This window comes from Rousettus aegyptiacus, unplaced genomic scaffold (assembly GCF_014176215.1).
Source record: "Rousettus aegyptiacus isolate mRouAeg1 unplaced genomic scaffold, mRouAeg1.p scaffold_m13_p_3, whole genome shotgun sequence".
NCBI classification, from domain to species: domain Eukaryota; kingdom Metazoa; phylum Chordata; class Mammalia; order Chiroptera; family Pteropodidae; genus Rousettus; species Rousettus aegyptiacus.
Window position 1 is genome coordinate 55,716,636 of NW_023416306.1, and position 15,416 is coordinate 55,732,051.

General features: G+C 34.5%; 1 protein-coding gene across 9 annotated transcripts in view; it reads right to left on the minus strand.

The window, feature by feature from the left end:
- Positions 1-15,416, minus strand: part of MPDZ (multiple PDZ domain crumbs cell polarity complex component) — a 144,578-nt gene that overhangs the window by 43,770 nt on the left and 85,392 nt on the right. For all 9 annotated transcript variants that reach the window (XM_016162952.2, XM_016162946.2, XM_016162953.2 and 6 more), the window contains 3 exons: positions 14,042-14,240; positions 8,419-8,523; positions 4,429-4,521 (listed from right to left, as the gene is read on the minus strand). In XM_016162952.2, coding sequence (XP_016018438.2) covers positions 4,429-4,521; positions 8,419-8,523; positions 14,042-14,240 — 397 coding nt within the window. The remainder of the gene's footprint in view (positions 1-4,428; positions 4,522-8,418; positions 8,524-14,041; positions 14,241-15,416) is intronic.

The window sequence follows — 15,416 nt, forward strand, 5'->3', positions numbered from 1 at the left end:
AAAACCCTATTCATCATTTTCCTTCACTCTAGGAATTCTGTAAAAGGCAAAACATAATGGCTGTTTTTATTACTTAAAGCATTTCCTAGGGTAAAATGGCAAAGTAGTCAGTAAAGTCAGTCACTGTATTTAATATTTAAGGATCTAGAATACATAGGTCAGACTCCTTTAATCTTAAGGAAAAAAATAAAACAAGAATGAAAGAAAATGTGTCCTAGCGCTCCTTGGAGTTGGTATACATTAAAAAGTGAATCAAAACACTATTTAAAAGACATATGCATCCCTATGCCTAGTGCAGACTATTTACAAAAGCAAAGAAATGGAAACAATCTAAGTGTCGATTGATAGACAACTGGATAAAGAAGAGGTGGTCTCTCTCTCTCTCTCTATATATATATATGTGTGTGTGTGTATATATATATGTGTATATATATAATATACATATATGTGTATATACACATGCATATATATACGTGTATATATATAATATACATATATATGTACATTATATATACACATATATATGTATACATATACATATATGTCTGTATGTGTGTGTATATATATAATATACACACAATGGAATATTAGTCATAAAAAAATGAAATTTTACCATTTGTGACAACATGGATGAACCTAGAGGGTATTATGCTAAGTGAAATAAGTCAAAGACAAATAGCATATGATTTCACTGAAACATGGAATCTAAAAAACAAAATAAATGAACGAACAAAACAGGAGCACATTTATAGATACAGGGAATAAACTGATGGTTGCCAGATGGGAGTGGGGTTAGGGGACTGAGTGAAAAAGTGAAGGATTAAGAAGTAAAAATTGGCAGTTAAAAAATAGTCACAGGATGTAAAGTACAGCACAGGAAATATAGTCAATAATACTATAATAACTATACATGATGTCAGGTGGGTACAAGACTTATGGGCAGATCACTTTCTAAGTTATATAAATGTCTGACTACTATGCTGTACACCTGAAACTAATATAATACAGAATGTCCATTGTAATTGAAAAATGAAATTAAAAGAAATTCATATGAAGGAAAAAAAGTGATTCTTCTAATTCTCGAATAAAAATAAAAGCAACGGCGAACACATATTAAGGCCTTATCATATGCTCAGCATTATTCCCTGAGTTCCATATACTTTTGTTTAATTCTCACATTATCTCTGTGAAGTGGATACTCTTATTAGCCCCATTTTACAAAGAAGGGAAGAGGCACAGAGAGGTCAAATAACCTTTGGATAATAGTAGCATATGCTTACATAGGGCTTGGCACAGACAGTAAAATGTTTTTAAATATGTTTCCTAGAAGAAAGGCTCTACTCCTTAAAACTTGGAGAAGATAATCAGAGCCAGACTGCCAAACTGACCACAGTGCTGAGGAACCAGACTCATTATTTACTAAACCATATGTGATAAACATTCCGTGGAAAGATAAGAGGCCTATTAAAGAAACATTTTATAGAATATATTCGGAGTCATTTTTACAGAAAAACGGCACCCTTTCTTGAGAGCTATACATAGGTTTAAAAAGAATGAAATTTAGAAAAGCAAAAGTAAAACAGAGCTGTAAAGCCAGGCTCCCTGAGCACTGAACAGAGTCCCTGGGTTCAAATCCTGCTCTTTTGCTGTTCAGCGATTGAGTGACCCTCTGCACCTTATGTAATCTGTCTTAAGTTTCCTCATCTGCGAAATCGAGCCAGTAAGAGTCTACATCTGAGAGTTGCTGCTATGATTAAATTAATAGATATAGGTAAATTAGAGCACAAAACAAAGTTTTGGAACATAGTAAACAACTATTAAATCTTTTATTACTCTTATTATGATGATTATGAATGCTGAATTAATGTAATTAAACAAGATATAAACTTCAACCCATATGACAAATGAGCAATGTATACCTCATCACCTTAATTCTGTTATACCTATTCCCATTGTTTATTAAGACAAGGTACCAATTTCTACCCATCTATTGATGAAAACTTTTTTTTTTTAATGATCATATGATGGGATAACAAGAATGTGAGGAAAAGGAAATTCGTATATTGGAAAAAGAAGGAAAAATAGGTATAGCTACCTTATAAAACAAATTGACAATCTCTAATAAAGTAAATAACACATTTAAACCAATGAGCAAACAATTACACTTTTTGAGTATATACCTAGATAAATTCTCATACATAAGTATAAGGAAATCAATATATTTACTGCACAGAATTATAATAGTGAACCATTGTTAACTACACAATATCAATCTGGGAATAAACTGTGGAATATTCACATATTGCAATGCACTGAAACAACTAAATTGAATGAATCAGATCTTTAAGTATCAAGATGATAGATCTCCAAAGCAATGGATTGAGAGAAAAGTATGCAAGCTGGAAAATGATACGTACAGTATATCAATTCTGTAAATGAAGATGAAGTGCAAAATAAGAGTAACAGCTTATTTACATTCTAAAATTTACTTTGCTAAAAAGTATCCTCTATTTCCACACGAAGTAAATTCTTTTGATGGCATGAATCAATGTCAGCTGTTATAAAACATATTCATAACTCTTGTTTCTCATTTACTGAAGTTCTGATTATTTTAGTAAGGTTCTCTATAATACTCTATGAATCTCCCCCTCCCCCCAAAGGACCTTAGCACTTTCATATAGAAGAGTGCTGGGTACCCTTCTACAGACTTAATAAAAGATACAGGCATAGTCTCTCCATAAAGTAGTTACCACCTTTAGAGACATCTCTTAAGCTGATGATGTAAAGGTTAAAATTTAGGATAAAAACATAAAAATATTCCAGTCCAGAAGTTACACTTAATTTGTTCTCATAAGAAATTGGGTAATGTGTTAGACCCTTTCTATTTGCTTAGCTATTAGTAATGATGATTATAATGACTGACAATGCCACCCATTGACTGAGGGCCCACTCTGCACCAGGTACTATGCTAAGAATTTTATATGCATTATCACACTGAATTCTCCTCCAAGTTTAAAAGGTTCTATTATCAATTCCATTTTACAGATAAAGTAACTAAGACCTAGCAGAGATTAAGAAACTTGTCTTAAAAAGTGTCGAAGTCGGAATTCAAATATGACTCTTTCTGACTCCAAACAATCTGCATAGTGCCTTCTAAATAGTTCTTTTCCTCCCACAATGTTATTAAAACTGGCCAATCTATCTTTTCCCTGTGATTACTGTCCTCCAACACTAATCAAATTTATCACTATGATCACCTGCTACGAAATAATTTCATTTTACTTTTGCCTCCATCCTCAAGTAAATAAGAAACTTAACATTTTATATTTTCTGCCACAGACCTGGCACATATTTATTTCTAAATATTGGTGAGAATGTATAGAGACTCTGATTTCTCTAAGCAGGCAAAACAGCTTTTAAAGAATTCAAATCAAAAAGTCATTTTAGAGGGCTGGAAAATGCTGAGGTTTTTGTTTTGTTTCGTTTTGAAAGCAACATAAAAAGTTTGCTATCCTTTGAATGTGACTCAATCTAGAAAATATTTAATGCGATGGCTGCCATTTCAAGTTCATTTGTGACTAAGGAAAATCATCTAACTGTATTATATCTATGAAGAATAGAAATTATTCTCTCTCGAGCATTTACACTGTAGAATATTAAGAGTTTACTAAGTACAAGGCACAACTGTGATGGTCACCTTTCGATCTGTTTAGAGGGTGTTCAATGATTTCACACTTAATGCAAAATATTTTATATTTTTCTTTATTTGGGTGTCTCTACATATTGCCTACCCAAGTACATTACTGCTTCCTAGGAAGGAGGATCTATGTCTTATACCTCCTCATTATTCACAAAATAACCTGCCTCTTGTTTGCGTCCATAATCAGGACTCGATAAATATCTATTCAACTGAGTCTGATTTTTCATGAACACAAAAGTATGCCTTGGTTCTGTATAGTGATATATCTGAGCATATTTAGGAAAATCATCTTTTCTATTATATATCAGATTGGTTCTAGACAAAGCATGGATCAGAGTAACTGTAGTCTGGGATAACATGTATTCAGAACGCACAAACATTCTGAATATATATGTTTGAATAGTTTCTACAAATGTCAGAGAAATTTAAATTAACATTTGATGGTATACCTAAGATCAAGCTTTACATAAAAAAAAAAATCATCCATTCCAACTACCTATGCATAATTTTCTCTAGTTAATTTTATCTAGTCCCTATTATATGCTAAATCCTTGTATAAAGTTAGTTTTAACCCTGTGTGATAAATATTATCTTCTCCACTGCACACATGAAGAAATGGAGGGCAAGAGAATATTAAACAAATGCCCAATGTCACAGTATCCAATACTTGAAACGATACCTCCCTATCTTTAAACACTGAGTAGGCAGAAGACCTAAATAGTCCTTACCGTCTGGGTTGATTCCAACTGCTGTATGCTGCATTTTGAAGTTCACTTTCTTCTCCCTCTCCTTCTTCTCGCTCTGGTAATTCTGGAATGTCTCTGTTAAATAGTTATACAATGAAAACTCTTAAATATTAGTAAAACTATGAAAGAATGTCATATATACTTTATTAGTAGTTTGGTTTAAGAGCTAGAACTGCTTTATATATTCACTCCACTTGTCTAATAAGTATAGAATATTAAGGGGAAACAAAATCCTGACCAAACAAAATAAAAACCTTAGAGTCAATCTATTATAACTTAGTCTGAAGATATAGCTGAACAATAAGAGTCTTTTCTAGTCTCCTTTTTTGATGAAACATGGGAGAATAGAAGAATGAAATGAGAAGTGGATATTAGATGTAAAGAAAATCATAAAAGAATTGTAAGAAAATTGTAAAGAAGCACCAGGTGGGTTATAAGCTTGCCCAGCCCTGATTGATCCCTGCCCTAAAAGAACTCATTAAGTATGCCAGGAGTTTAGCATTTCTGCTCTGTAAGGATGGATCAACTCTTTTAACTTTTGAAGAAAGATGGAAATGCTTATGGTCCAGCTTCAGCTATTCAGAGAGGCCAGACAAAAAGCACTCCTTACAGAAAGCAGTTTACAATACACCTGTGTTCAAGGTCACTTTTCAATTTCTGTAAGAGTTCAGATTTTGCCAAATGCCAGTCATATAACAAAATGTGCCCAGTCAAGTAACATGCAAGGACAACAGAGAATGGTTAAATCAATTATGGTGTCTCTTTATACTGTTAGCAAAAAATTGGATTTCTAGGAAAAATTGTTCATATATTCATTTAAAAGCAGAGAAAGATAAAAAATTCTGATCTGAAAAATAATTTTCAGTTTATTTTTATAGAAATGTAAAGAAAGTACATATGCTCAAATTTTATCCATTCTGCATTGACAGGAATACTAAACTCTGTCAAATTATAGAATCTTTAAACTTTGAGATCAGAAGTCATTAACCCAATAATCCATCTGTGTTTGAATGTGTTTCACAACATTTCTGGCAAGCAAATGTCCAGGCTCTTTTTGAATATGTCATTCTTTCTTTGACCTGAATGTCAGTTTTAAAAATTTTTAATTAAATTTATTGGGGTAGGATTGGTTAATAAAATTATACAAGTTTCAAGTGTACAATTCTATAAGACGTCATCTGTATATTGCATTGTGTGTTCACCACTCAAAGCCAAATCTCCCTCAGTCACCATATATTTGACACCCCTTACCCTTTTTTTACTCCTCCCAACCCTCTTTCCCTCTGGTAACCACCATATTGTTGTCTGTGTCTATGAGTTTCTGTTTGTCTTGTTTAATTGTTGCTTTCAGTTTTATATTCAACATGAGTTAAGTCATATGGTGCTACATATATACAATGGAATACTACTCAGCCATAAAATGAAAAACTGCCATCTGCAACAACATGGATGGATCTTGAGACTATCATGCTAAGCAAAATAAATCAGATGAAAAAAATCACGAATGTTAGGTTTTTGTTCTAAACTGTTAAAAAGAAATCTACTTGCCTATAAGCCTATAGGTCCTGCCCATTGGGTGTCTGTTTGAATTCCCCTCCTGTGAAAACTGAGGAACAAGGCTGCACACAAGGCTGGGATCCTGAGAGCCTAAGCCTGAGGGTGGGACAGGACTATTAGGAGTGGATTCACAAAGGCGGGGATTTTAAAAACGATGTTTAGAAGCTGACTGAGAACTACACAGTTTGACTGAAGCTGTAATCTGGAAGATATGAGACAGAGAAGTGAAAACTAGGGCTAACCCTCTGGAAACACAACTAGAGAGAAAGTAATAGAAAAAGCAGGTATGGAAGACAGACAAGAATGAGAACTTAGAAAGAATCCCTAAAACATTCAGTGACAACCATGGGGTGGGGGGAGGACCTTGCCCCTGAAGTTTAAGCTATGGGAGCTACTCAGAAACACTCTCAGTCATATTGCATCACATGCTCGTGCTTCTTTAGCTATAAGAAGACTAATATCCTGAATCCTCTGATACAGGAGCACTATTCTCTTGAAATGGTTCTATAATCTTGAACCTTTACACTAACTCAGAGGTACTCATATAAATATGCTGACTATTCTTTGTCTTAGAATGTGGTTTATGGGACTCGAGTGTCGTGTACTCCAAAAAGCAGAATGGACCAATTCTCTCCCTCCTGAACTCACTCAGCCAAGAATGAATTAGACTTTTTTTCACCCATGTTTACTGAATACCAATGAAATTTCTGTTAATTATAATAACTAACCCCCTTTACATCTGCATTTAGGTGCCAGAAACAGGGACAATGTCACATAATAAAGCAGGAGTGAAATTTTAATTGAGGCTATTTTACTACAAAACCAGAGCTCTTACCTTCTATGCTATGCTGTCTGTATTTTTTCCCCTGGGCTTGAGCAATTCTTTCTTTGGATGCAATGATTAAAAACATGGAGCCTGACTGCTTACATTCTAATTTTGGCTCTGACACTTATTAACTATAGAACCTGGGCAAGTTACTTAACCTCTCCCTGGTGTAGATTCCTCCTCTGTAAAAGGCAGACCATTTTGTTTTGTTTTGAGCACCCTTATGTTAATAGCAAAAATAGTTTCTCTGCAGTGAAGCAAGTAGTCACAACACTTCACACTCTAGGCCTTTCTCCTTTCTGTGCTGGGAGAGAAGCACAGTGCTAAAAGTGACTCCTCTCTAATACATTTTGAATGCATTTAAGGCTTTCTCAGAGCTTAAAACAAATATGATGTTACCCTGTCATAGTCTTTAATACCGTTTGGATTGATATTTCAGAGGGATATTAGAATAACTACTTTTCCCATCCTGACAGAAAGCATCAGGAAGCTATAATTGATTCATGCCATTTACCCTGAGATGGATACTCTGGATTGGAGCATGGCTGAGCTGTGTACAGGGTGGAGTGAATACTCCTTTTCTCATAAAATTCGTGAGGCCCCAAGAGCCACAACATTCCTTCCCTTTATTAAACACATAACATACCTTTCCCTTCCCTAACACTTTCAGTATTACTGTGGTCATGTGCAATTTGCAGAGGAAACGGTAATGTCATACTGTGATACCTGTAGAGTCATTGGACACCAAAGTGTTCTGGGATTTTCTGATACTCTCTGAGGAAGAGCAGAACTCTTCTGAGAAGACCTCAGAATGTTTGCAGAGCCATCTCTGCTCTGCAGCATGCTTATAGAGAAATGTGAAGCTCAGTTGCCAATGCAACTAAAAAAATTAGGCCCACAGCTAAGAGTATAAAATGGTACATTCTTCATGGAAAAGCAATTTAACATTACTTCTCTCCCTGTGCTGAACTCAGTCAGCAGCAGCATCAAAACCAGGTTCCTGCCTTCCCTTAAGGGAAAATCTTTTTCCTGTATTATTTAAAGGCTCTTAATACACTGTGTATCAAGAGCCTTTAAAAAGCCAAAAACTCTGCTTCCTAACATGCTATATACCAAAATGTTGAGCTCGACATTTTCCAAGGGTAAAAAATAACCATTAAAAATCTTTCTCAATCTGTATGTATGTTAAAAAAGGAATAAAAAACTTTCTAAAGATATTTGAAAATACTTACAAAAGAAGAAAAAGCATGACTAAATACTATATAAATTATAGGTTCCAGGGAATGACGAAATAATATTTATACCTGGTGTGAAGTCTCCAAACTCAATATGTTAAAAATGCTATACGTAATGGTATAATGAGAGATGATTTTCGTTTCTTGATTTGAATGTTCATATACTTTCCAAATTTTCAATTCTATACAATAATTACTTAAGTATGGGGCGGGGATAGAATAGTTTTTCAAATGTTGAAAGAAGGAAAGGAATTCGGTCTCTTTCATTGCTAGTACTCTTCACTGAATTCAAAACTCTTCTTTATAACCTGCTCTATCATTCATTCATTGTAGTAGATTTAATATTTCACTTACCTGCCCGCATATGGAGAAAAAATATCCAGTGCCATTATTCCTCCAGATTGTTGTCCCAAGCTTATTCTGAACTCTTCCAAATGTTCTGCAGGAACGTAAGTAATTCTGAAACAGAACATAGTCCATGAAAACAAAGGGAAGTAAAGTTCTGGCTCACCGTTAGGAAAAGCTTCCAAAATATGGAAATAAAATTATATTGTTTTCTCTGCTTTTTCACACAACTCCTTTAATCAGCGTACTCAGTAGAGAATCCGAACTTTGAAAGGATAAAATATTATATTGATAATAACAAAAATTACTTTAAAATGTAGCTGATAAATATGTTTACCAATAACCATATAGGGGGGAAACAGCATTCTTAGTATTTACAAATGAGGAGAAAACAACTTTATGGAATTAGAAATATCTACAAATCTTTAGCAAAATAAGTGTCAGTAATTTTAATTTCATCCAAAAATTCTTGGTTTCCTTAGCAGAAACACGTTAGGTGTATGCTATTAAAATGCTGGGAATCACAAGTAACTTTACATTCTTCCACATGATTAATTATGGATATTAACAAACATTATCAATAATTATATATTAGCTCTATTAAGTTATGAACTCTCAGTTTTGAAGTTAAGCCATTATAAGTTTATAGAAAGATTCTTTTTCTAATTTGTGGCAACTTCTTATAAGTTCTTTTTGGTTTCAGAGAAAAGCCTATTGTTTATACTTGCATGGTCACTTACTACTTTACCAAGTATTGCCTGAATGCCCATAATATGGAAGGCGCTGAGTTGGATGCTGACTACAACTGTAATAATTAGAAAATAACTTTTGAAAATTCAAGTTCACTGTTGTCCTATAAAGCTTTATAGTTGATACATTTACGTAGGCCTTCCCACGATCCTTAAATCATTGAATAGTAAGGCAAAAGAAATACTGCATTCGAAGCCAGTTCACCATGTTTGCAAAACTAAAGTATATATAAAAATGCACAATGTAAAAATCATAAAGTATTAAACCAGCTATCCATAAGTTACCTATGACGACGATAAGTATTAAAACCTTAGCACTAGAATGAAAGATTAAAAGGATTCCCTTTTGTTCTAATAAAATGAGAATTATACCAATGTCAAAATTTATCGAGTGAGGGGGACATATAATTTCAGATATATTGGTTATTTCATAAAAAGCATTCACTCTGTGAGGTTACTTATATTTGGAGTCAAAGACAGTTCTGTTGCTCATCAGGAGTGTAATGGGAAGGTAAATCACCACAACTGAACTTCCATGTCTTCAATCACAAAAAGGACATCACTGTTTATGAGGTTATTGTAAGGTGAGAAGCATAATACAAATTTAAGTCAGTGAAATAACAGGGCATCTGCTGGCCCTGTCACACCTGATCACCCTGGCAAAATCTGTGGACCATTGAAAATCTCTTCAAGGCACTTTTACCTCAAGGATCAAAAAATGAAGCAGAAAGCACAGTGCAGTGGATTTAGGAATAGGCAGGGTGACAGAGAGCTTCTAATTCTGACTCTACTCAATTTATTCATCTATAAAAATGGCTGCTCTATGGTATCTAAAGTACATTAAATAGTAAATTTACATATTCCTGTCAAAAATAAGGAGTCAAAAATATATAACACTTTATACTAGGAGAGAAGATGTGATTGCATTTTACACAAAGAAAAATAAAGGTAAACATAAAACTCAAAATCTGAAAAACCTATTCAAGAAAACTAGTATTATTTCTGAAGATTCAGTAATGGTAAAACTCATAAATAAAATCTTAAGAAGAAAAGCCAGGAAGAAGCAAGGAGGGAGGTAGCTGGAACACAACAGTAAAAATAAAAACAACTGGTTCAAAGTATTTAATTTTTTAACTGGTTTGAGAAGGAAAAGATGTTTCTATTCCAAACAATGTTGAAGTGAATTTTCCCCTGTATCTGTTAAAAGTTGGTTTTCCTATTACTAAAAGAATGAGAGGGAGCTTTAAAAATATTTTTCTAATATATTCGAGAACAGTGAGAAAGGGGAAAGGAGGCAGTTTTCAGATAATGAGGACACCGGAACAAGCATCCCACAATGCAACAGCACACGAAGATCAATTCTCACACACGCCTGGCCACGTGGACACACAAATCCTCCAAATCATCAACAAAGAACATCAAAACTAAATTATGAACGGCATAAACACACTGAAACTGCTGACTTGAGAGTTGTGTTAAAAATCCTTTAAGGTAAACTAACCTTTGGTTACACGTGGAGTGAAAGAAAAAAAAATAACATTAGTGATGAGGAAATGTGATTCAGCTCTTAATCCACTGACTGCACCTGCACACTGCAGACAGGACGGTTCCCTGACAAAGAAGCTGAAAAGCTTAGTGGTTGGAAAATGTGATTTCCGAATGAGTTCACAATCATTAGTGCAATGTGAAAATGTAACAATCTCATAGCTCTGTTGGAATTTATGTTCTTATATAAATGAAGAGAAAAAAGCCAAAATGTATACACTAAATTTATATCTGCATCTACCCCTGCATCAGGATGTTACAAAAGCATGAAATGGTTTTCACAGACAAGTTGTAACACACAGACATAATGAGGCTTTGAATCACCGATACTCACACATAAAAGGGGGCTCAATCGTCAGCACGTGCTGTAGAAAATCTAGAATGTGAAGCATACGCCGCGGCATCTTTTTACAATGGTGTTAACAAATGTCAATGTCTTGTGCTGAATGTGAGATGCATACATATGTAGTTAAAAGTGGGTGCTCCTGGTTGTTTTTCCCCCCTTTCCACCTCCCTCCTATCTACACCTCCCCCAGAAAAGCATCTGCTCTTTACTGGTGTCTATAGCAGTGATTATTAACAAGCATGGAAAAATGTAACTGCAATCAATCTTTTATTCCTTGATCAGGAATTCATCCCACACTTTAGGTTAAGGCAGGTGAATTCTGATTCAGCTCGGTAATTATCTGGCAGATGTTACAAGCAGCTGCTGCTAAGCGCAAAACCCTGGCTATTATTACAGAAATATAAGAGCTCCTGGCAAGGTGGAGTGAGAAGTGAAACAGAATGCATTCTGGTGAGGCTTCACATCTGGTTTTCCATAGAAAATAATGAAACCTGGAACTTAAACTGGCTGTTCTTGAACCCCTGAAACTCAAATTATCTACCCAGGCATGCATGAATGCACACATACAAAGTTCTTAGCTATCTATCATAAATGGCAAAAAAGAAACTCAGTGCATTGTTTCAATAAGTATGCTTTTCCTAAAACCAATAGTTATGTAACTAAACCATTTAGTCTTTTTTTTTTTTTTTAAGTTTCTCCAACACACTTCTCTATCACTACCTCAGATTAAGCTAGGTTCATAACAAAAAATAAAGGGTAAAAAACATGGATGGAGCCTAAATGCAAGTAATGTTAATTGGCCAGAGGCAATGTATGATCCCACTCAAAGTAATGGGAGGCCTAGACTTTTCCTTTTGGGAGGATTAGACACATAGCTTTCAGGGTAATTCTAAACCATTTTCTTCATGAAAGCAAAAGATCAGGAAGGCGCAGAGCCAAAAACACTTTATGCAAAATGCATGCAACATGCTGCTCAGCCCTGGTCAAACTAAATGGTTATTTGTTTTATTATTTAACACATTTTTTTCTGAAAAAGGATTATATGATTCTAATTTCTTTCTACCATTTACTCAATGAGTCAGACACTAACCATCTGAATCATAGCTTTAGTAGGATACTTGACAAGAAATCGACGTGCTTTGTTGGTATGTTTGTGAATGAGTGTGTGTGTATACACACGCCAGCATGTGAGAAAGAGATTCATTGGACTGACTGATTTACTGACTGATTTCCAGAGGAGAGAAGGTTGTAGGATTTTTCTTGTTTTCTGTTTTAACCGTAAGATACTACAGTAATTTTTGCCCACTGGGATCCTAAAGCAATTATTTATGAAGCTAGCTCTCTAGATAGCCTTCAAAGTCATGATGAAGCTGTTGTCTGAGAGGAAGGGTAAATTTTGGTTCTCAGTCAGAAGGTAGAAAAACGAACAAACAAAACCAAAACAAAACAGCAACAAAAGAGAGAAAAGGAGAAAAAAGACCTTTGGAGCTTGAAAACGTGCCTGACAACTTTCCTACAGCTAACCAAATGTACGACTTATGTCGAATCAATGTCACAGTGTCCTATTTCTTGGCTACCTTTTAAGTTCTGCAGTACATTAGAACTGAGGAATAAGGCTAGAACCAAGCACCAATTATGCTGCTCAGAGACCTGCATCAGTGCTCATAACATAACATGGGCATTATAACACAATAAATCAAGTGATCAGTTACTAGGCCATCTGCATTTTGTGCTATGTATAAACTATGTAAGCTAAAACCTTTGCTGTAAAGAGTCTCCATGTGGATGTATATCATTTATCTTTTAAGCAAAAGAAATGAACCACAAGTGGTGAGGAAAGCACTTAAGTTTCCCTTTTTTCTTAGTATAGAGGCAATGACATTTGTAATAATGTTCACTTGTACTCACATTAGTAAGATAATTAAAGTATTGTCCCAGGATCTGATGCTCTGTTTCATTATAAAATAAAAATCAAAAGGCATTCAAAGACATGAAAGCCCATTAGTGAAATTCTGCCTCAAAAAACTGTTTTTCATAAGACAGCAGAATCTACTCTAAACAGTATATATTTTTCTACTTTTTACTGATGGCAGAATGAAAAAGATTGTAAATATTGTTTTTCTTACCCAAGCTCTAGCAATATGTACTTTGCAAAAAAATAATAGAGAATGCAGTCAATAAAACAGCATTAATTCAAAAAAGTGTCCCATGCTAGTAATCATCATATTAATCTAAGGGAAAAAACTTTCTCTGAGCTCTTATTTACTATTTTGTTCCTTTTACGTTAAATACAAATGTTCGATGGTTAATGCTAGAGAATAAAACCAATTTATTACATTGATGAGGTGTGACAATAGTCATGAACTAATTTTTATGTTGGCTCAAGAAATATTTAGTGACTTAAAAACCAAACACGTATATGATGTGCTTTTAGCCCATTATGGGACAGTTTGCTAAGTACTTCCGAAAAAATACCCTACATGACCTTTAATCAGACTATGTTGACGTACTGGTGAATTCTCTTGGATCATGAGGTAGTTCAACAGAGATAAATTATGGGTCAGATCAGCACTGTTCTATACATTATTTTCCATTCCTGGTTTAGTCCCAGATTTCATACAGGCCAACAAACCAGGGCACAATTCCTAATATTGAGGCCAATCCAAACTTCTTTATGAGATCCTAAGAGTGGACCCTCCTACTCTGTGAGAAATGTCTCATATCTCTCACATCTAAGGTTTTTGCAGAAATCATTGGAGAAGTAAAATTAGAAAGAGAAAGCAACATGCTTTAAAATATTTCAACATTGTTATCATCTTAAAGAGGCCATCTATAATCAAGAACTATTCAGGAATAGTGAAATTCTTAAGTGACTCATACTAAACATGTAATTTTTGTGTATCAAACAGAAGTACATACTAAAAAAAAATCTGATGAATGAACTGAAATTCCTGAATTTTCCAAGCCAAATTGGGGTCCAAAAGATACTTACTTGATGTCAGGCCCAATGAGAGAATGTCTTCTCAACATAGCTCGTGCCTGGGCATTGGTTAAACTGATAGTAGATTCTTCATTAATACACAAGATGCAGTCTCCAACGGCAATCCGGCCATCTCGACTAATGGCACCTCCATGGATGATGCTTCGAACAACCATCCCCAAGCCATCTTTGTTAGCACTTACTGTCATCCCTATGGTAACGAAGGGACACAGATATTGATTAACTATGTGACTTTCAAATGCATTTTAATTTGAATATAACAATCCCTATGGATTTGTAGATAAAAGATTAGCACTAACGTTTTTGGCCAAACCAAAAAAAAAAAAAAAAAAATCAAAAAAAGTCAAAAATCAAAAGGAAAGAAAAAAGTTAGTTTCTAACAAAAAATATTTTTAAAGTAAATTTTCGAATGTTTGTGAACTGAATCTAAACAAAGACTGTCCATGATGAATATATTAGAGATAAAACAGTTCTACACAGGAATGAGTGTAAGTTAGGCTATTTGATGTGTTGCCCCTTAAACAGAAATATCTCCCAGAGAGAACATTTTGATAGTGTCAAGTCCATTTTACAATAGCAGTTCATCTCTTCTACACATAAGAGAATAAACAACAGGCCCACAAATGAAAAATTAGTTCAATAAATTAAGAAACTCTATGCTACTACCTTATTTCCAAATCATTTGTTCATTAAGTATATATTTACATGGTTACTATGTGCCAAGTACTATGCTGGTTGCTTGAGATAAAGAAGAAAAAAAGCATAACACAGAATTCCTAACATCAAGAAGCTTGTGTTCAAGTCTTCCCCTCACTGCCTCTCACTGTGCCTGAATGTACAGCCATCTTGAAATGAACTGATACAAACTTCATTTTAATCTATTCCTATTTGCTCCAGGTTTAGATATTCAATTGCCCTCCTGACATGTTCCCTGGATGACTAGTAGGGTAAACAACCTTAAGACATATGAAATTGAATTTCCAAATTTCCACCTCCTCTTACTTCTCCATTTGTCTTTCCATCTTTGGTGTTGTGCCACAAGAGAACTCTCCATTACTCAAGGCTGAAATGTTGGAGTCATTCTTGATTTCTACTTTTCATGTGCTATAACTATAATCTCATGGATTATGGTTCATCCATCACAAAGTCCTGTCCTTTCTCTCCAAAACTTATCTTGACTCCATTCATCTTTCTCCATGTCCACACTAACCTAGATCAAGCCAAAACGTTCTCTTGCCTCACTTTTCAAAACAGCCTCCTCATTGGTCTCTTGGCTTCTAATGCATTCTTCTCACAGCATACAGAGTGATCATTCAAAAAAGATCACATCACATCACTCCCTTGCTAACAATCCTTTAATAAGTTC